The following is a 19,573-nucleotide window of genomic DNA, read 5'->3' as shown; positions in this document are numbered from 1 at the left end:
GCGCATCGTTCTGAGACGGTTGTTGGAAAGACGTCCGCTGCGCCTCCAGAGTTCCCGGAATGCCACGGCTTCTCTCTGGGAGCAGAACTTCCCCATCCCCCAATAGGTGGGTCGTTAGTCCCCCCGGGGGACCTTGCGTCCCACGTGCCCCTGCCCCCCCAGCCCCCAGCAGAGCGCTGGAGACACGTGACTCGTCACGGCGTCTTGGACCGCGGTGGCTGGAAAGAAGCGTGTCCCCGGGCAGCAGTGACAAAAAAAATACACAGGCTTCTTTGCACAGGACGTCCGGGCCGACCCTGGTTTCAGGCAGGTGGACCCTCCGCTCTCTCACTGACACGGTGGAGGCAGGATACAGCCAAAGAGGGCTGAGAAGGTGGCACCAGGCTAGTCGCAGGTGCCGGGAGAGCCGGGGGGCGGGGGGAGATGCCCACCCGAGGCGGCGGGGGAGCTCAGGGAGGCGGTCTTCTGTCCCACGGGCACACTTCTTTCTCCCTCCCTGATGCCTACCCTCGGCCCAACTGCTGCCCCTGCGGGGGAACCCACCATGAAGCCCCAGGCCCCACAAGCCCACTGTGGAAACTTCGTGACCCTTGGAGGTCCCCAGGAGGTCTTTGCCTGAGACAGCAAATGGTCTCTTTGGGACAGGACAAGCAGGAGGACCCATCTTTTGGCCTTAAACGTAACCCTGTTGGAGGCAAAGAGGACCACGCCGCCCCTCACCGGTGTCCTAGGACAGACGCCGAGCAGCTTGGACACCGCCCCCACCCCTCCCGCGCTCACCCAGGGTGAGACGAACGTGGCCTTGGTACCTTCGCTATTCCAGAAGAGCGTGGTTTCGGCACGCGACAGCTTGACGTCAATGGCTTCCAGCTCCGACTCGATGAGTGGAAACTCCACGTCCATCACCGTGGTCTTTATCTGAAACACGAAGACTGGGGTTTCAGGGCCTCCGATCCAAATCCAACCAGATTTTCAAATGGTCTCACAGGAAGGTTCTTATGACACAGTAGCAACCAAACCAATTCCAGTCATTTCATTGGGAATTAGGTATAAATCAAATTCTGGGAGATCTCAACGTGTCAAACTATTTTTATTACTGCGCATGTAGACGTACACTTCACTCTTAATTCCCCATCATCATGTGGGGTAGAAACGGAAGGGGACCATGGGACGGTGGGGGGTGGGGTGTGATCCAAACCTGTTTTCACTTGGCTCAGAATCATCAAAAGAAACTCAGAAAAACAGACACGGGAAGCTGGAGCATGCCTGGGCTCAGAACCTCTCCTTGGTCAGAAATCCCAAACGTGAGGGGGCCTGGGTGGCTCAGTGGGTTAAGCCTCTGCCTTCGGCTCAGGTCATGATCTCAGGGTCCTGGGATCGAGTCCCGCATCGGGCTCTTTGCTCGGCAGGGGAGCCTGCTTCCTCCTCTCTCTCTGCCTGCCTCTCTGCCTGCTTGTGATCTCTCTCTCTCTGTCAAATACATAAATAAAAATCTTAAAAAAAGAAAAGAAATCCCAAACGTGAAATCTGGTTACATGAAGGAGACCCAGGATCGGCAGGGAAGCCACGCTAGCTGTGGATCCAAGTGGATGGAAAGACAAGACACGTTCTTGCTGCGCTCTACCTGCTCCAAGAAATTAATGTAATGCCTGAAGAAAAGCATCAGTTCACAAACCAGGAAAAACAAAGAGAAGGAGGGTGTATCCAGGTTTTATAAATTATTCCTTTTTTTTTTTTTAAGATTTTATTTATTCCTTTGGGAGACAGCATGAGCAGGGGAAGGGGCAGGGGGAGAGGGAGAAGCAGGCTCCCCGCTCAGCGGGGAGCCCGATGCAGGACTAGATCCCAGGACTAGATCATGACCTGAGCCAAAGGCAGGTGCCTAACTGAGCCCCCCAGGCACCCCTAAATTACTCCTTTCAATCACAAGCACCATGTGAGTTGTGGAATATCCTTCTATCTAGCAACATTTTTTATTTTATCTGACTTTTCAAGGACACTCCTACTTTATAACACGAGGGACACACATGGAATTAAAACTCGACTCAGGGGCTGACCGCCTGCCCTTCGGGACAACACTTTCCGCACATCTGGTACGTTCCTATGGTGCCCGACCTTCTCCCTCAAGTGTTTTCAGGGGTCGAGAGGGCAGAGAAATTAAGCTTAGAACCCGCCGTGAGTCGACACTGGACGGCGGCCAGAGAGGCGTCTGGAACTCACAAAGCGAGTGGACGGGAAGTATTGGGTCCGGTCGTCCGAGGTCAGATGCCGAGTAACCACCCCGGGCTGTGGCCTCCTCCCCTGGACGGGTGCCCTCGCTTGGGGTCTACGCCCCACACGAGACCTTTTCACGACGCGCCTCTTTGGTAGGTTTGGGAACTACGTCCTGGGACGGCCAGGGGAGCCCCTTCTGAGGGACGGAACCAGCTGGGACAAGGCGCCACGTCCAGGAAGACGAGGCAGAGATGGCGGGTGCGGCCCGGGCTCAGCACCCGGGACCAGCCCAGCCGGGGCGCCGCGTCCTGCCCACGACTCCCGCGGATGCTCGGGGACTGGGGAAGCCTGTTCGTTTATCGCCGGTGCCCCCAGCAACAGCCCAGAGACGTAGCTGAACGTCCCCGAGCTGTTGTAATTGCTGTCATAAACCAAGGTCACGGGGAGAGGAACCACGCATGGCTCGGTACGTCCTGGGCATTTTTCTAGCAGCCTGTGCTATAAATGCACAGCGTGAGGGCATTGTCCCCGAAGCGTCACATGGACACACCCCACACTCCCGTGGTCTCTCGAGGCACTATGCCCCCCCCACTACACCCCAGCTCGGACACTCAACAGAGGCAAGCCGTCCGCAGGCTGGTGGGGTCTCTTGGCAACAGAAACCACGGGAAGGATGCGAGGTCCTGGGGAGAAGGGCTCCAGAGAGGGGCATGGGCATCAGCAGCAAGCGTCGCCGCAGGCACCCAGCCCCGGGCCTGACTTCCTGCCTCCCCACTTAGTCCAATGTTCCCATTCGTAGCTGAGGAGCGTGCTTCCCGGGTTGGACAGAGATGGGTGTGGCTGGGCTTTGTTTGGAAATACAGACGGTACGAGATCAAACTTCTTAAATTTTTTTACCTAAAAAATATGTATTCATTCAAGTCGCGTCTGCACCCAACGTGGGGCTTGAACTCACGGCCCCGAGATCCAGAGTTGCTGGCTCCTCCAACGGAGCCAGACAGGCATCCCAAGATCCAATGTTTTAAATTCAAAATAAACTTTGTTGGGCTTTTTTCTTCTGGTTCGTCACGGTGGGAGGCGATGGGAGGTCTTCTGCTCTGAAAAGGGCCCACGGACACTTCTGGTGCCACCGCGGCTGGGAGGGACTCCGGGGCCGGTGTGGGTGACCGTCTCTGAGTCTGGAGACAGCTGCTTCCGGGGAAAGCCACGGCAGGGAAGCGCACGTACGACAGACACTGGTGTTTTGTCGTTGGCGGCGCAAACATGTGAGACCGTTAACATTTTATCTCAAGAAATGAATGAAATCGAGCTTCTTTTACTTTCTATTGGACACATTCTTGCAGAGTCGCTGCGGGGCCCTGATTCGTGGGCTGGAATGCGGCACGCACCGGGGCTGGTTCTGGGCCGGTCGTGTGGGTGGAGGCGGTGACGACCCGTGACGAGTCGGTGTGACGGCCTTACCTGGCCCGCTTCACTTGGCCTTCAGCTGTCCCAGCGTGTTCTTCAAGGAGGTCGCTTCTGTCGAGGGGAGGGGGCTCCCTTGGCCTCCCCAGCCTCGTTCATGATCCCCTGGTGACATCTGCTCTTGGTCGGCACGTGAGGCGGGCACTAGCTTCCCGGCTCGGTCAAACGCACGGCATTCTCTGGCCGCCGACCCACACACGTTTGGTAAGCAAGTCCCAGATCCCAGAAACACCCTTGGACTCCCAGAGTCACTGCTGCGGTTTCTTGCTGTCGTAGGGGAAGGTACGGGGCCTGCTGGGCTCGGGAAATGCGAGCTCCGGTGGAACCTTCCAGGACCGCAGAGGGAGGAGCTCCCCCTCCACGTGCGGGACGGACCCGGGTGTGTCGACGGGGCCCCTGCAAGACAGGCCAGAAAGGCAACAGACGCGCGGCCCTGCCGCTCCGGGAAAGGGGCCGTCACGCCAGGAACCCATGAGCAGAAGCATCTCTGGGACAGACGGAGACACGGAGCACAAGCAGAAACTGAGTCACGTCCTGCCCCCCAGGACGCCCATGTGAAAGAGGCTGGCACCTCCTCCAGGTTCCCAGGGATCCAAGGAGAGGGAATCCTGCGGGTCCCTTCCCGGATTGCGGTGGGTCTGCGGGGGGTCCATTGGCTCCTGAGAGACGTCCCCATCCTAATCCCTGGGATCTGCAGTCGTGCAAAAGAGAATTTTCGGATGTGATTCAGTTAAAGACCTTGGCGCTGGGAGGTCGTCCTGGGTTACCCAGGGGTTACGGCGGTGGGGGGTGGACAGTGCAATCACAAGGCCCTTAGAAGGGTCGGGGGAGAAGGTAGAGGGGAAGGAGGAGGCAGAGAATTTTCGGTTGTGATTCAGTTAAAGACCTTGGCGCCGGGAGGCCAATCTAGCGTTCCCACACCACCTCCCCGCGGCGTGCCGCCGGCAAACCCGTCACCCCGGCCGATCCCGGGAGATGCCCGCCCCCCACACGTTACTGGACGTAATGGGACGACTCTGATGTGACCCAGAGCAGATACAGCTTGGACAGTAAAGCCCCTCGGAGCAGTCGCGGTGCCAGAACAGGAGCCGAAGCCTGGCGGAAGCGGCGGTCACCAACACCGCTGCCCCCGGGGGGCTCGAACCTCGTCCTGGACACAGAAAACGTGCTTACTTTGTCTGGTGCCCTTGGGGGATCCTACGCCCGCGTTTGTTCTAGACAAAACCCCGAACTGGGCAAATAAAACGAAACGAAACGGCCTCGACTCACCTCATTATACCAGCCGACGATGAGCTCCAAGTTGCCCACAAACTTCCGGAAGGTCTCACGCTGCGAGAACAGACTCTCGGCGCTGCTGGGGATCTCCTTCTGCTGCTGGAAGCCCAAGTACTTGACCTCTCTCAGGACTGCCACCAGCTGTCAGGCCAAGGAAGGTCACGGAAGAGGTCAGGGCGTCGCCCAGGGTTACGGCACTCAGCAACACAAGGGAAGGTCGCTGCCCGGTCGCTCCCCGTCCCAGGCGCGTGCTCTCCTGCTGGCATTCAGGACACCAGACTCTCCCGGTCACCCCCGCCGGGCTCGCCGGACGCTCCAGAGATGTGCACGCCCGCGGGTCCCAGGGTGTCGTCCGTCTGTGTCTGTTCCCAGCTCGGTGACCTCCCCCAGCCCAGACCTCGCTCCCGCCCTCAGGCTCCGGTATCCACCTGCCCACCCAGTGCCTCCCTTCGGATGTCCAGCGGACGGCTCAGCCCGCCGTGGCCCCATCTCCGGGACGAGCCGGCTCTGCTTGTCTCCTCTGGCTGGTGGCCGTTCTGTCCCCCCCAGCAGTCCAGCCCAGAAAGGCTGGGGCTGGTCCTGTCCTCCTCAACGACTCTGTTTCCAGCCCAGCCGGAGTCCCACAGTCTCACGGGCTCCGTGAACAACGCCCGGTCGCCGCTCACACCCTGGTCGCCGCCACGCTGGTCCCGGCCGCCACCTTCTCAGGGTCCGTCTCGTGGGTTATGGCAAAAGCCTCCTAACTTCTTCCCGCGCCGACGCCTGCCCAGCCCCCGCCCCAGCACCCGGAGGGGACCTGGACAGACACAGACCACATCAGGGCTCCCCTCCGCTCCCAAACTTGCCAGTTCTGGCCAGAACTAAGAACGGAAATGCGAGTCCCCTCCGCGGCCCTGGGCGCTCCCCGGGCCCCGCCCTCCGCCCTCCTCCCCACACCCCCCCTTACCCCTTCTCCTGCCAACATCCGAAACTCCAGCCTGTGCCCCGTCCTCCAGCTCTGCTGAAGCCCCGTCTACCCGACCCCCTCCCGCCCCTCCCCTGCTCCCTCTCCCTCTCTCCCTTCCTCTCTCTCTCTCTCTCTCTCCCCACCCTCCTCCCGCAGTCAGAGGTTAGCTCCAGGAGGACAGAAACCTTTGTCTGTCTGGTTCACTAACTTATCCTAAGCGCATAGCCGACGTAGGTGCTCAGTAAATATTTGTTGATCTTTAAAAAGAATGAAATTTGGGGCGCCTGGGTGGCTCAGTGGGTTAAAGCCTCTGCCTTCGGCTCAGGTCATGACCTCAGGGTCCTGGGATCGAGCCCCGCATGGGGCTCTCTGCTCCTCTCTCTCTCTCTGCCTGCCTCTCTGCCTATTTGTGATCTCTGTCTGTCAACTAAATAAGATAAAAATCTTTAAAAAAATCAAAAGAATGAATTCGTGTGGAAGAGGAGTTTTCAAAAGAACGTCCCTGACGTCACCGCTGGGGACTGGAGCAGGGCAGGGGCCTCCATGCAGGAATCCGGGCCACCCCACCGCGGTCTCTGGGGCTCGGTTCAGTACCCAGATTTCAGCCCTGGGACACAGGTCGCGCAGCTCACGCGTGAGTTCTCTCCACCTGGCCTGGCGTAACCAGAAGGCCCATTGTTCAGATCCTGCCAAGACCTCCCTCTGTGTGTCTCTGTCCGCCCTCCAACTGACGTTTCCCCTTGGGAGCCCACGAAAGGCAGACAAGCTTTGAGGCAGTGTCGTCACCGAAGCCGCTCTCTGCAACACTACTCTCCTGTCTCATATCTTAAATACGTCCCGGACACGCTCTGATCCTTAAGGAATAAAACTTCAGCTAAGTAGGTCCCCGGCCTCAGCCGCCACAAGTCTGTGCTTCCGGAGAAGGGGCCCAGGCTCGGCGGCACCCGCGGGCGTGGGGCTCCTCCCACCCCACCTGCCGAGGGGCCCTGGTCCCTGTGGGGCCTCGGACACGGACGCCTTCTGCGCCCAGCGGCGGGACGGCACCCACCTCTTTGCTGAAGTTGACCCGGATGAGGCTGGTGACGGGGTCCCGCTGTATCAGGGGCTGGCCCAGGTTGAAGTGGCAGTCCTGGTCCACGCCGGCCACCCACTGCTGGTAGGTCTTCTCGCGGTAGGCCCGCAGCAGCCCTATCATCTCGTCGTACTTCTCGTAGATGAGCTTGGCCTCCGAGCTGGACATGACCCTGCCGTTGGTCAGACGGGGCGGTAAGGGGGCCCCTGAGCGTCTCGCGGCCCCGGGAGAGCCCCACCCCTCCCCCACAGCCGCAGAGGCGCGATGCCCACGGGGGCCCTGCGTCCGGCGCCCCGACTCACGGGTGCTCTATGTGCTTCAGGTCCCGCCTGGGCGCCTCCAGCCTCTCCTGCAGCTCCAGGCTCCACTTGAGCTGCCCGGCCACGGGGGGCATGTTCTTGTGGATCGGGGGGATGTGCCCGTCCGCAGAGGCCGCGAGCTGTGCGTCGTACAAGGTCTTGGTGTTGTCCAGCTCGGCGTCAAACAGCTCCAGCATGACCGAGTACCTGGGCACGACCTCCGCGAGGATCAGAGGCCGCTCCAGGAGGCCGCCGCACATGTGCAGGAGCTGGGGGAATGAGAGACACGCGTCGCCCAGGTCCCAGCATCGCCCCCACCTCGCGGTGGCCGGCACAAGGCGCAAGGCCAGACCTCAGGGGCGAGAACACCTGCCCCATCGGGACAGAGAACGTCTAGGCCTCTGTGATTTTCACGTTGGCGTGTGCTGAGGCCCCAGGTACGTGGCTGCCCACCGACACCACGAAGTCGGTCTGAGGTCTGGAGACAGTGCAGGCCCGGGAGAGGCCAGGCTGACCGGGTGGAGGGGGGTGTCGGGGTCTGGACCCAGGAAAGGAGCTCCGAGGCCGAGGGTGGGAAGCCGGAGACACCGCCCGGGGAGGACCCGCGGCAGTCCCAGACGGAGCCTGGGGACCTGTAGAGGCCATGACCCTGGGGATTTGAGCCCAGGTTCCCTGAGTCCCTGAGGAACAGGGACAGCCTGCGTGCCCGGTCACGTGTCCTTTCCGGGAGAGGAAAGACTGGGCCTGTGGACCTGCCAGCTGGTTGCCGCTGACCTGGATTAGTCCGGGAGGCGTCCCGGCACAGTTCTGAAAGCAGAAGCCGGGCCGAGTACCTCTCCAGGTAGCGGGTTCATCACCGTCACCGTCTAGGTCTGCCCCAGGAGCAGTTGTTTGCAAACTGAGAAGCTGAGTAGAAGGGAGCTACTTTATCTGGGTGTCTCAGTGGCGGCTGGAATCAGAGTAGGAATTTCCTAAAAGACGCCCACCCCAAGCCAGGGCGTGGAAGAGCCAAGGGGCAGTGCAGGCCCTGGGCTGGGCCTGACGGGGTGGGGACGGGGTCTTCCTAGAACCTGGAGAAAGAGAGTTCTGGAAGCTCCGCAGCCAGCCGGAGGTCAGCCAGACCCAGGCCAGGAGAGCCGCCCTTGAGGCAAACGGGAGTCAATGGCGCTCAGACCACACAGTCGCCCAGCCCTGAGTGCCTAAGGGCACCGGCCCCTGTCTTGGATTTGGCCTGGTTTTTGGTGTGAAGACTAGGACGGGTCCCCAAATGGCCTTTTCGGGCAAGAGGGAGACGTGGCTGCAGAAAAAAGACAAGAGATCTGCGGGTCCCCAAAAGCCCAGCAGGGCAGCTAGATGCTGGGAGAAACCGAACCCAGACGCTCTCAGCTCCCCTCAGGGGTCTGGGGGACGCTCGGGGTCGCTGGTGTCGCTTCCTGCAAAAGCGACCTGTGCCCTTGCGAGAAAAAGGTGCATCTTGCGGGTTTGTGACCCTCCTGACGTTTTGTCGCCTGGTCCCCTCCCCTCTCTTTCTCATATCTCCAGGGTTTCTGGCTCCTGGCTCCTGGGACAAAAGCTCATTTTATTTTCCACCAGGAGACCCTGCGGAAAATTGCTCTAGAACTTTCCTGGCTGCCTGTGAATCCCTGACACCGAGAAGCCCATGGGGGCAGCTGGGGAACTTGCAGGGAACGGAGGCGGCGCTGGGACGGAGGGAGCCCAGGGCCCGTCCTCATTAGGGCACGGGGTCGTGTCCAGTGAGAGAGGAAACGCGCCCGGGTCCGGGAGGGCGAGTCGCGCACTTGGAAGCCAGATTGAGGCCAGTAATACGAGGGGATGAGCTCCCTGGGAAGGCCGAGGGGCAGGCTTAGCTCCCGGTAGATGGGGTGTGGGGCGTGGTCCTGCAGGCGCCTGGGGGTCGGGGGGGGCTTCCTCCCAGCCACCTCGCCCCTCGGAGTGCTGCCCCGACCCCTGATCACGAAGGCAACGGGCTTGTTGGTTTGGCCCCCACAGCCCAGATCCTTGCCCTGGACTAGACACCAGCACCAAGCCAGAGCCCACGGGTGGGGAGTGTGGGGGCACTGTGTCCTCCGCTGCCCCCTTTACCCGCTTACAGGACACGAAGCAGGCTATCCGCCCCCCTCGCCCGCCCTCGGCGAGCTCCCACGCGATCTTTCAGTTTCGAGACCCCATCACAGCGGGGAGGTGGGGGGGTCTTTCTAGGTTACGGGCCTGTGCTCGGGGACCTTCCACACAGGCAGCCTTGGAGCCCTGTGACCCCAGGACACCTCCCCTCCCGCAGCTGGAGCCAGTTCCCTCCATGGGGAAAGCTCGGAAGCACCTACTGTGTGTCCAACTCAAGTGCCTGCCCCCAGGGAGTTGATAATCTAGTCGGGAAGACAATGGACACGGAGAGATCAATACACACCTGGGGAGGGGGGCCGGCAGGTAGCTATGGCTGCGGAAGGCCTCGCCTGCCTGTGAGGTGGCCGGGGCAGCTGCTTGGGGGGAGGGGCGTTCCAGAGGAGGGAACGACATTGAGGTGCTGTGTGGGTTTTCACTCACTGGTGCTCCGCCGGGAGGACCAACACTATCTCAAACCCAACTGCTCCTTCCAAGGCAGACTCTCAAGTTCCCTTGTATTTGCATTTTTTAAAAAACGATGTCTAAAAAACAAAGGAATGTCCTGGCATCTGTGTTGGGGAGATGCAGAAAGACAGCCAGTACCCTGAGCTGCCCAGGCCATGCCCACTGCCTTCCTGCCTGGCCAACTCGGGGATGGTCTTGGGTCCTCGCTCCCCTGCGAACCGGCGGACTGTGTGGCCCTGGGCAGGCGTCTTGACTTGACCAAGCAAAAATGGGATGGATAATGTAGGTAACGAGCTTAGCACACGGCCTGGGACCCAAGGTCCAATACTAATCATGGGGCGTCTCCTGTGGGCACCAAACGGCCCGCAGCAACCGAGGCTTTGCCAAGAGAAAGGGCGAGGCAGCTCAGACCTACTGAGCGACCTGGTCGGAAAACACGTGTTAACACTAGGCAGATAGACAAAAGCCACTCACGTATGTACATATATTCACTCATTTGAATGCTCAGTCCCTGTTCTCGACATGAACTGTAGATCCGTCTCCAGGGATCCCCCCTTTGGTGGTTTGTCCGGGGCAAGGCAGGCCAGAGAAATGCAGGAAGAAGGGCGGGGCTGGGACAGTAGGGAGCAGTGGGGACTGCGGCACGCCGGCCTGCCCAGCTCCTCACGATCTAACCAGCTCGGCTGGAGGCAGTTGCCACCTTGCTGCTGCTTTCCCAATGGCTCACAAGGTCAAACTCGCACATACTCGTGTATCGGCATCTGTGTTTCTCTCTTGAGCTGATGGTCTCCAGGAGTTCTAGTGCGTTCTGACCGTCTCTTTTTAACCATCTCTCCTATAACTCTATAACATCGTTTCCTTTTTTCTCAGTAAAAGTGCTGCATGCTTTACGCTCGTAACTTGGGACAGTATAGAAAAACACCCACAAAGGGCGACAAGCCCCTGCCAGCCCGCCGCCACCCAGAGGCGGCTCCCCAGTAAGAGTGTTGGGCGGCTTGCGGGGTCTCACGTGTCAAAGCGGGTGCAAGTGTGACTCAGCAGGTCAGAGAGCGTCCGGGCTGTGTTTTCATGGCAACCGTGCCTCTGACCTTTGGTCCCTTCCAGCAGGGGAGCGATGAGTGAGAACGAGGGGACACCCATACGAGTGAGAAGCAGTGAAGCCACGGTCCCCTTACCTTCAATCCCTTTCCTGACTCTACGAGGCGGCCACCGAACCCAGCGGAGCCCCCCCCCCACGACGGCCGCACCACCCGGTCCGCCCTGGGTGGCCCCCGGAGGACGGCTCGCAGCCTGCAGGCCCCAGCCCACACCGACCTTCGCACCGGACTCGATAGAGCTACAGTCGTCGAACGCTTGGCAGAAGATCGTGGCCAGCCGCCTGTCCAGGTCTTGAATTTTGGTCTCAAAATCCGCGTAATCTTCGTCGAAACTCTGAAAGTGAATTAAAACCGTTGTTTGTTTGTTTTGCCTGGTGGTCAGCACGCAAAGCCAGGGGTGGGGTGCTCTCTCGGACCTTGCCCCCCATGACGGCAGGTTTCGGGGCTCTGCCTGAGGGTGTTCACGGTCATGGGGACCCCCCACGGGCAGCTGGTTTCGGGGACATCTTCAGAACGTGACCCCCACTCCCTCCACGTGTCTCCCCACTCCTGGGGCATCTGACATAGGTCCAGCCAAGCCTCCTCCCCACCCCCGACTTACCGAATCTCCAGGGTCCAAGGGGTCATATTTGCATTCGGCAAACACCTTCACCAGCTCGAATACCTCGTCGTAAATCTGCGTGACCATGCTGCCGAGGATGTTCCCCCTCACGCCCCCGAGCTCGATCTTCTCCAGCTTCAGAAACTCAATAGCTGTTTTATAAAGATCCTGGTAGAGGAAAAAGGAACCCAGGAACCTTCTTAACTCAACCCAGTAGGTCGGTCACTGCCCCCCAGCGGGGAGGAGCCAGGGAGCGAGAACGGGTCACGGAGCCAGGCCACCCGGCAGCAAGGTGGCGGGGGGGGGGGACACCCTGTTCATTTCTGTCCTCTGAAGTCCTTTCTGGAACAGCAAGGGGACAGAAGCGGGGGCCCCGCGAGTCCTCACCAAGCTGTGAACACGGAGAAGGGGGAGACGAGGCGGGGCTCTCGTCCGGACCCCACTCTGGCCCAAAGCCCCCTCTACACAGACCCGCTCTCCTGGGGCCCCCCGGTCCTCAGCTGTGGTGCGAAGCCGTCGGAACCGCGAGAGGTTCCTCATGTCGGACTCCGCGCCAAATCCTCTGCTTCCTGGAAGGCCCTCGGCCCCCAGACCCGGCCCCGACGGCGATCGGAAAGCGTCCCCCTCCTGCAGGGGACACCCGACGGAGGCACCTCCAAGTCCTACTTCCTCCGACCTGGGGCTTTTGCCTCGTCTCCTCCTGGAAGCGTCTCCTGCTATCTGGGCCCCGGGAGGTGCTTTCCTTTCCGGAACTCTCCGCGCTCCTCCTCTGGCGTTTCATCACATCCGGTGACCTCACGCGTTACCCCCTGCGTCTGTGTGAGGCTCCCGTTTCCCAATCTGGATCCCCAAGGCTCCTTGGGGACCCCACGTGGGATGCTCGCGTGGTCTCACGCCACGCCCCTCAGCCAGCGCCGGGCCAGGGGCCCTCGTCCCCAAGTGCCGTCACCAGAGCAGACCCAACGAGAAGCAGCCGCAGGGTCGCACGCCCTGAGCTGGGGGCTCGTGCTGCCGGAGGAGGGAGGGGACAGCCGAGTGACCTCCTTTCCCAGCCAGCTTGCCCCGACGCAGGACCTGGGAGCTCCGGGCATGAGGAACGCTGTGATGCGAATTTGCCGTCCTCAGTGGGCCCGGTCCACCTGCTCGCGGCTGTGGAGACCAGCCAGGCCCGCCCAAAGCCACTGCAGAGGGCGGAGACCACGGGAATAAACCAGTGTTCCAGGATTCCGGGGTGATTTTCCCCTTCCCACGGTGTGAGTAGTCTGTGTGCAAAGGTTAAACAACCACACGGAAGATCACAAACAAAAAGCAAAATCCTCTCGTCCTGCCCACGCGTTTATGCCGCGGCGCCTGCCCGGCTCCTCAGCCGTGGTCTTGAACCAGTTAAAGATGTTCACTTGCTCTGTGTCCGTCCGTGTATCTGACAGTCCTTCCGCAGGGTCCTGCCCCTCCCCCGCCCGCACTGGCCCTAACGGAGCCCGCGAACCCTCGCCCACGGCCACCCAGCTTCCTGGCGATGCTCGTGTAATTCGCCATCAACAAGGCACGGGCTGGGGGAGAAGCGTCCCCGGATGGGCCACTTTTGTTCTTTGCCGACGACTCCGGGCAGGGAGGAGGCCGGCCCCTGACTCGGTTTCCCCACAGCGCGGACGCTTGGGTGTGGCTTTCATTCTCCTGACGGGAAGAAGAGGGCGTGGGGCGCGGACGGGAGACGCAGCTCTGCCGAGGTCTGCCTGAACCCCGCTTCGCCTTTACCTCAATGGTCTGGATGCGACGGAAGAAGTCATTCATCCTGGAGAAGGCCAGAGCAGAAGGGAACTCCCAGGGCACCGGCTTCTTGTCCTACAAGAGAGACAGGAAGGAGGCGGCCGTGTGGGCCTCAAACCTCCCCGCAGTCGCCCGCCGGACCGGCGCCCACGGGTCCTTGATCGTGCTCTGAAACCAGGCCTGACCTTAAAGAAAAGCTTCATGTTTGTGCAGCAGAAATCGTAGGTGCGGTAGAGCTCCTTCAGAATGCTCACGGACAGAGAGATGCTGCCCAGAACCTCCTCCGTCTCTCCCTGCAAGCCTTTCAGAACCTCTTCTGGGCTCAGGAAAGTGCGCGTCTAGGCAGAGGAGAAGACATCGCGTGGTCTACACGAGCCCTCTGGGGTGACGTCCAGGCCGGCCGCCGGCAGGCCGCTCGGCACACTACAAACAGCCCGACCCGGGGCCCACGGTCTGCTCCTTCGGACACGTCAGCTGTCCCTGAGGTCCACGTCCTGACCGGTCCGCGGCTCCGGGCTGTTCCCAGGAGGCTGGGCTGCCTCCCTGCCTGGCCCCGCAGTGCCCCCCGCTACGGCTGCAGCAGAGACAGATTCTGGTCCCAGATGACTGGGAGCACCCCCAGCCCGGGAAATCCAGTCCTGCCCGGGGCGCCAGGATCCCGCCCACCGTGCCCTCCCGGGCAGCAGGCACCGTTTCCACACACGCAGGCAGCGCACATGCAGACACTCGCAGCCGGCGAAGGCGGGCGCTTGTGAAAAGGGAGGGAGACAGGGAGTCTGTGCTGCGGGAGACAGGAGGCAGCTCGGTGTCCCCGCAGAGAAACTGCCCAGGAGGGGCGCCCGCGTGCCGTTGTTAGGATCCCAGAGTCCTGGGATCGAGTCCCGTGTCGGGTTCTGTGCTCAGTGGGCTGCTTGGGCTTTCTGTCCCTCGGCTTCTCCCCCTGCTCAAGAGCACATGGGCTCTCTCTCTCCCTCCCTCTCTCCCTCCAAATAAATAAAATAAATCTTAAACAAATAAACAAACAAACAAACTGCCCAGGAACACAGGCAGCGGGAAGCAGAAAGGGAGAGGCACCCGCGGCGTGGCGGGCGGGGTTACCGTCTCCATGATCTGGTTGCAGAACTCCTGCAGGAGGACGATGACCCTGGAGGGCGTGTTGTAGTACTCGGACGTGGCCCAGATGAAGCAGATGGTGTAGAGAACCTTCACGATGAAGGTCGGGAGCTGCGGGGAGACGGGCGCGCGTGCACTCTCCGCCCCTGCGGCTCCGGGTCGGCGGGGAGGGGGCGGTCAGGGGGGACCCCAGAGGGGAAGGAGGAGGCAGTCCCCAGGACCACGCAGCCCCTCCCGGCCGGGAAGCCCACAGCCCCCGCGCCCCTAAGACACCCGACCAGCCCCTACGAGCGGCCGTCCTCGGGCCGGCGCACCCTTGTGAAGTCGGCCTGCTCCATCTCCTCCAGCAGGATCCGCAGAGGCTTCAGGTACAGAACAATGTCGCTGGCCTCCTTCAGGCCTGCACGGAACGAGTTCCAGGGCTCGCGCACCTCCGGTGGTCAGAGATGGGGTCGGGCGGCCCCGTGTGCACGGACGCCTGCTCCCTAAAGACCCAGGACCTTCCCCAGAGGAAGCCGCGTGTGGGGAGGGGCCCCGCACCCCCCCATCCCTTCCCCCCCACCCCCGCTGCTTCTCCCGCTCACCGTCCGAAACGTTCATGTACACGTTTTGCAGGGCTGGCCAGTAGCAGCTCCTGGCTTTCTCCAGGATCTCAACTATTTTGTTCACTTTGGGCCTGTTCAGCTGACACAGAGAACAGGAACATGAGCCTCTCCAGAGGTACTTGAAGACCCCACGCAAAAGGCACCTGACCCCATGGCCACTGGAGCCCAGGACTTCCCCTCCGGGGTCCTGGGGGCCCGTGCAGAGGGGTGCACGGCTTAGGAATCAGCCTGGCCGGCCCGTGGGCCCTTGGCTGCCGAGCCACAGAGGCCGGGTCACTGCCGCGGGGTGGGGAGACAGTCACCTGCTCGTGGATGTATTTGAGATTCATCAGCCGAGCGTCCCAGAACTCAAACTCCACTCGGGGCAGGGGGTGGAGGCCGTCCAGCAGGGGCTGGGCCGAGTCCTTGCTCAGCACGTCCCGGATCTGGTGTGACCACTCGATGATGATGGTTTCGATGGCGTGCAGCAGCGAGTTGTCCAGAGCAGAGGGGATCCTGCGCGACAGGTGGGGGGGGGGCAAGATGCTCTCCCAGCCGCAGGGATGGGTCCTGCCAGCGCTGCCCTCCCCGGTGGCCCTGGGGGCAGCAGGCCCCATCTCGACCCCCGTCCCACGCTGCGCACAGCCACCCCGGGGAGGCTGGGGAAGTGCCTAGATCCAGCTCAGGGAGGCCAAGCGTGGCATGAAGCCCACATCCACGGTCGCTCTCCTGGCCGTCCTTACTGGGGTCACACAGGCACATGCGGGGGGGGGGTCCACGGACACTCCCAGTGGAGGACCTGCCTGCACAGTGAGCCCCCCAGGGCCGTCCCCCCCGATGTGTGTACACGGAACACAGTGCCACCGGGCAGCCGCTCCACGAGCCCCACTCTCCAGCCAGCTGCAAACGGAGGTCGGGCAGGTGCGGGGGGTGCGGAGTCCTTGTGTCCCGGGCCTCCGGGGTGGCACCACTACTACTTAGATTCACGGTCTCTACCTGCTGAAAACCCCTTCTGCACCCCTCAGTGCCCCTCAGCACCCACGTCCTAAATCTGGATGCCCCCTTTCCTGGCTGTGTGATACCGGCTGCTGGGCGTGTGACTGGTGCCCGGACTGGTGCCCACCACACACGATGGGGGAGGGGCTCCAGTAGCCCCTCCTGTCCTGCCCGCGTGCCTTTGACCTCCGACTCAGCCAAACCGCACGGTACCGTCTGCCCTCTCGTGTTTCCTCCCTGGGGGGTCAGGGGTCAGCGACTCTTCCAGCCGGCCAGGAGCCTGGGCTGGGCCGCCTACCTCTCCATGGACTCCAGCGTGCCGTCCAGACTCCCCAGGTGCTCGGGGATGGGCAGCAGGGTCTTCCCTTTGATCTTGCCCCCCATCACAAACATCTCGTTCTTCAGCTTGTGCACTTGCTTCACGATGTCTTCCGAGACCACCCGAGGCCAACCGCTCAAGTTTTCGCTTTGGTTTAACAGAGAGTAGAGCACCTGGAGGGGAACGTCTCCTTACGCGCGCCCAGGCCTCCTCTGACCCGGTGGCTCCCAGGAGGAACGTGGAGCCCTGGGTGCCTGGAGCCCTCCCAGAGAAACGGAGTCCATGCCAGATGGAGGCGGGGCCAGGAGGGGCCTGCAGACGCAGGGCGATGGCCCAGCAGCAAAGCCACCTCTGAGAAGGGAGCCCCAGGTGTCCGAGCAGTGACTCCCAGGGCTTGCTGAAAGCAGGTGGCCCGTGCTGCCTTGGAGGGCTGTTCGGGGCCAAGCCGGGCCCCCCAGGTTTGCATGTTGAAGCCCCAAGCCCAGCCCCTCTGGCTGTGGCTCTCTTTGGAGATAAGCCTCTCAAGAGGGGACTAAGTTAAAATGAAGCCCCATGAGTGGGCCCAAACCCATGTGACCGGTGTCCTTATAAGGAGAGGTGTGGACACAGACAGACAGAGGGACAACCAGGTGAGGACGTGGAGAGGAGACAGTGTCTACCGGCCCAGGAGAAAGGCTACAGAAGGAACGGGCCCTGCCCTCGCCTGGGTCTGGGACCTCCACCCCCAGGACTGTGGTCCCTTGTCGCGGCAGCCCCAGCAGACGCACACGGATGCCCGAGCCCTCCCGCTCCAGGCCGGCCAGGCTCCTCTTCCCAATGCGAGGGCAGGCTGGCCGGAGTCCTCACTCGAAGTCTCAGAGCTGGGGAACCCATCTACCGGAACCAAGCGACCCCCACCCTCTGGCACTGCGGGCAGGGGCCATGCCTGGGGCACCCTGAGCTCCTAAGGAGACTGTGCTTAGTCTCGGCGCTGGCTGGGGCTTCTCAGCCCTCGGGGGCACAGCACCGCCTGCAGGTCCGGTCGAATGCGGTGTGTCTGCACACTAGGGCCTCTGACCCGCTTCCAGGGAGCCCAACGCTGCTGGCCTGTGGGCTGCAGGGCTCTAGGCCACTCACCGACAGGGCGAGGAACAGAGATGGTTCCCCAGCGCGGCCGCCCCCCGGGCACCCACCTCCTCCACGACGGCGATCAGCTGCTCCACGGGCGCCGGGCTTATGTCCCCGTAGATAAGCTGGTCCTTGTAGGTGCTCTTACTGATGTTCTCCTGTCCCTTCTTGATGAAGTAGACCCCCTTGGACTTGAGGGAGGCGGGGAAGCCCAGGCAGGGGATGATCATGCCAGCGGGACTGAGCGTCAGCACCAGAACCAGGATGTCCGGCTTCTCGAAGAACTCGGTGAATAAGGCCATGTTCTCCTCGGCCCCGATCAGCTTGCTCCACTTGTCCGGCTTGAACTTCAGAATGAGGGACGCGACGCCCTCTAAGTACTCCAGCCTCACATCCGGCGTGATGGTCATTGCGGCCTTACAGCGCGGTCAGCTGCCCGGTGCCCAGAGACGCTGACGCAGCCCGCGTCCGGGGGGCTCACTCCCCGCCCGTCTCCGGAGCCACTCGAAGCCTCTGACCCGACCAAGCCAGGCGACGGGGTCCCCTTCGAATGGCTGCTCTTCCGCTGGGCGTGGGCTGGGGGCAGGGAGGGACGTGGGGGTCCTGGCTGTCTGCCCTGGCTGGACCGCCATGGCCCTGGGGCGAGTGGTGGCGTGTGCTCGCGTGAGAGGTGACCGGGAAGTTAGGAGCGGGGAAAGGCAGAGGGGGCGCTGGGGAGAAGGGAGTCCAGGAGACGGTCGCAGCCAGGGGGTCCCCGGGGAGGGCGCGGGGGCGGGGGGAGGCCAGACAAGAGCAGCGTCAGGTTAAAGGGTCCCGGGGAAGGCGGCGCACACCCCCGGGGCACGGGCAGAGCCCAGAAGGATCTCCCCTCCCACAGGGAAAGGCTCACCCGCTGTAGACGCTGTTCCAGTCGTCGGCAGGGCCAACGGACAGGCAGCTCCTTCCCAGACCAGAAAGGAAAATGGCTCCCTTTCCTGGAGGGGCCCCAACTGCCAACTTCCGTGGGTCCTCTCAGCACCTGGGGCTTCTAGAACCTTCCCCTCGGGACCTGAGGGACCTGTGGGGGTGCGGCAAGCAAGCAAGGCTCCGCGGCCCGCCGCCGGGGGGGAGGCTCTCGGACTGTAATATTTTTACATTTAATTTTATTATTATTATTTTTAAAGGTTTTATTTATTTATTTGAGAGAGAGCCAGAGCCCGTGAGCATGAACGGGGGGAGAGGCAGAGGGAGAAGCAGATTCTCTGCTGAGCTGGGAGCCCGATGCGGGGCTCCTCCACCCAGGACCCTGGGACCACGACCAGAGCCGAAGGCAGACGCTTCACCGACGGAGCCATCCAGGTGCCCTCAACTGTAATATTTTTTAAACTCAGTTCAACCATCTTTTTTGCCTTTGAACTGAAGCGTTCAGTCCACTTCCAATTCCTGTGACCCACACACGCTGGGATTTACGTCTATTATCTTACCGAGTTCTCCTTTCTCGCCTGCTTCTGGTTTATACAATCATTATTATTTCATCCCCTCTCATTACCTTGGTTATCATACATCTTTTATGTTTCTCTTTACAGGCACGGAGACGTTGTAACATGCATCCGACTTACCCCACACTAATACTCTCTGCAACCCGGTAACGAAATTCAGAAAACAATTTCCACTTACAGTAACATCAGAACAATTCTGCTCACAATTTCATTTATACGGGCATCAGAAAAAATAAAATACTTAGGGTTGAATTTTAAGTTTATTTTCTATTTTTATTTTATTTTTTAGTATTTTATTTATTTATTTGAGAGAGAGGGAGAGGATGAGAGGAGAGAGGTCAGCGGGAGAAGCAGGCTCCCCGCAGAGCAGGGACCCTGATGTGGGATTCGATCCTGGGACTCCAGGATCATGACCTGAGCCGAAGGCAGTCGCTTAACCAACTGAGCCACCCAGGCGCCCTACTTAGGATTAAATTTTAAAAGGAAGAGCGGCACTTGCAAGCTGAAGACCACGAAAGGTCGCTGAAAGAAATGAAAGACGTGGGAGCATGAAAGGGCATCCCACGTTCACAGCTCCGGCGACGACGTCCTCTGGTTAAGATGATGAGGCTCCTGAGACTTACCTGTGACCGATCCAGAGTCAGTGAAGTCCCAG

At 61.1% G+C, this 19,573-nt stretch overlaps 1 protein-coding gene across 6 annotated transcripts in view; it reads right to left on the bottom strand.

Moving 5' to 3' along the window:
- Positions 1–18,437, bottom strand: part of DNAH17 (dynein axonemal heavy chain 17) — a 90,428-nt gene extending 71,991 nt beyond the window's left edge. For 5 of the 6 annotated variants that reach the window (XM_013054360.2, XM_004748797.3, XM_045085799.1 and 2 more), the window contains exons 1-15: positions 18,330–18,437; positions 17,506–18,016; positions 16,313–16,506; positions 15,342–15,534; positions 15,019–15,118; positions 14,749–14,834; positions 14,420–14,545; positions 13,507–13,659; positions 13,310–13,396; positions 11,555–11,722; positions 11,171–11,287; positions 7,274–7,539; positions 6,948–7,143; positions 4,948–5,094; positions 810–918 (exon numbers count right to left, since the gene is read on the bottom strand). In XM_013054360.2, the coding sequence (XP_012909814.1) occupies positions 810–918; positions 4,948–5,094; positions 6,948–7,143; positions 7,274–7,539; positions 11,171–11,287; positions 11,555–11,722; positions 13,310–13,396; positions 13,507–13,659; positions 14,420–14,545; positions 14,749–14,834; positions 15,019–15,118; positions 15,342–15,534; positions 16,313–16,506; positions 17,506–17,850 (2,287 nt within the window). In that variant the 5' untranslated portion in view covers positions 17,851–18,016; positions 18,330–18,437. Of the gene's footprint in view, positions 1–809; positions 919–4,947; positions 5,095–6,947; positions 7,144–7,273; positions 7,540–11,170; positions 11,288–11,554; positions 11,723–12,230; positions 12,351–13,309; positions 13,397–13,506; positions 13,660–14,419; positions 14,546–14,748; positions 14,835–15,018; positions 15,119–15,341; positions 15,535–16,312; positions 16,507–17,505; positions 18,017–18,329 lie in introns of those variants that run through there. The other variant, XM_045085800.1, reaches the window with a different exon arrangement.
- Positions 18,438–19,573: the final 1,136 nt, after the last annotated feature.

The sequence above is a fragment of the Mustela putorius genome, unplaced genomic scaffold (genome assembly GCF_011764305.1).
Source record: "Mustela putorius furo isolate JIRA1106 unplaced genomic scaffold, ASM1176430v1.1 tig00000873_pilon_pilon_pilon, whole genome shotgun sequence".
NCBI lineage: Eukaryota > Metazoa > Chordata > Mammalia > Carnivora > Mustelidae > Mustela > Mustela putorius.
This window is presented reverse-complemented; position numbering and strand designations above follow the sequence as displayed.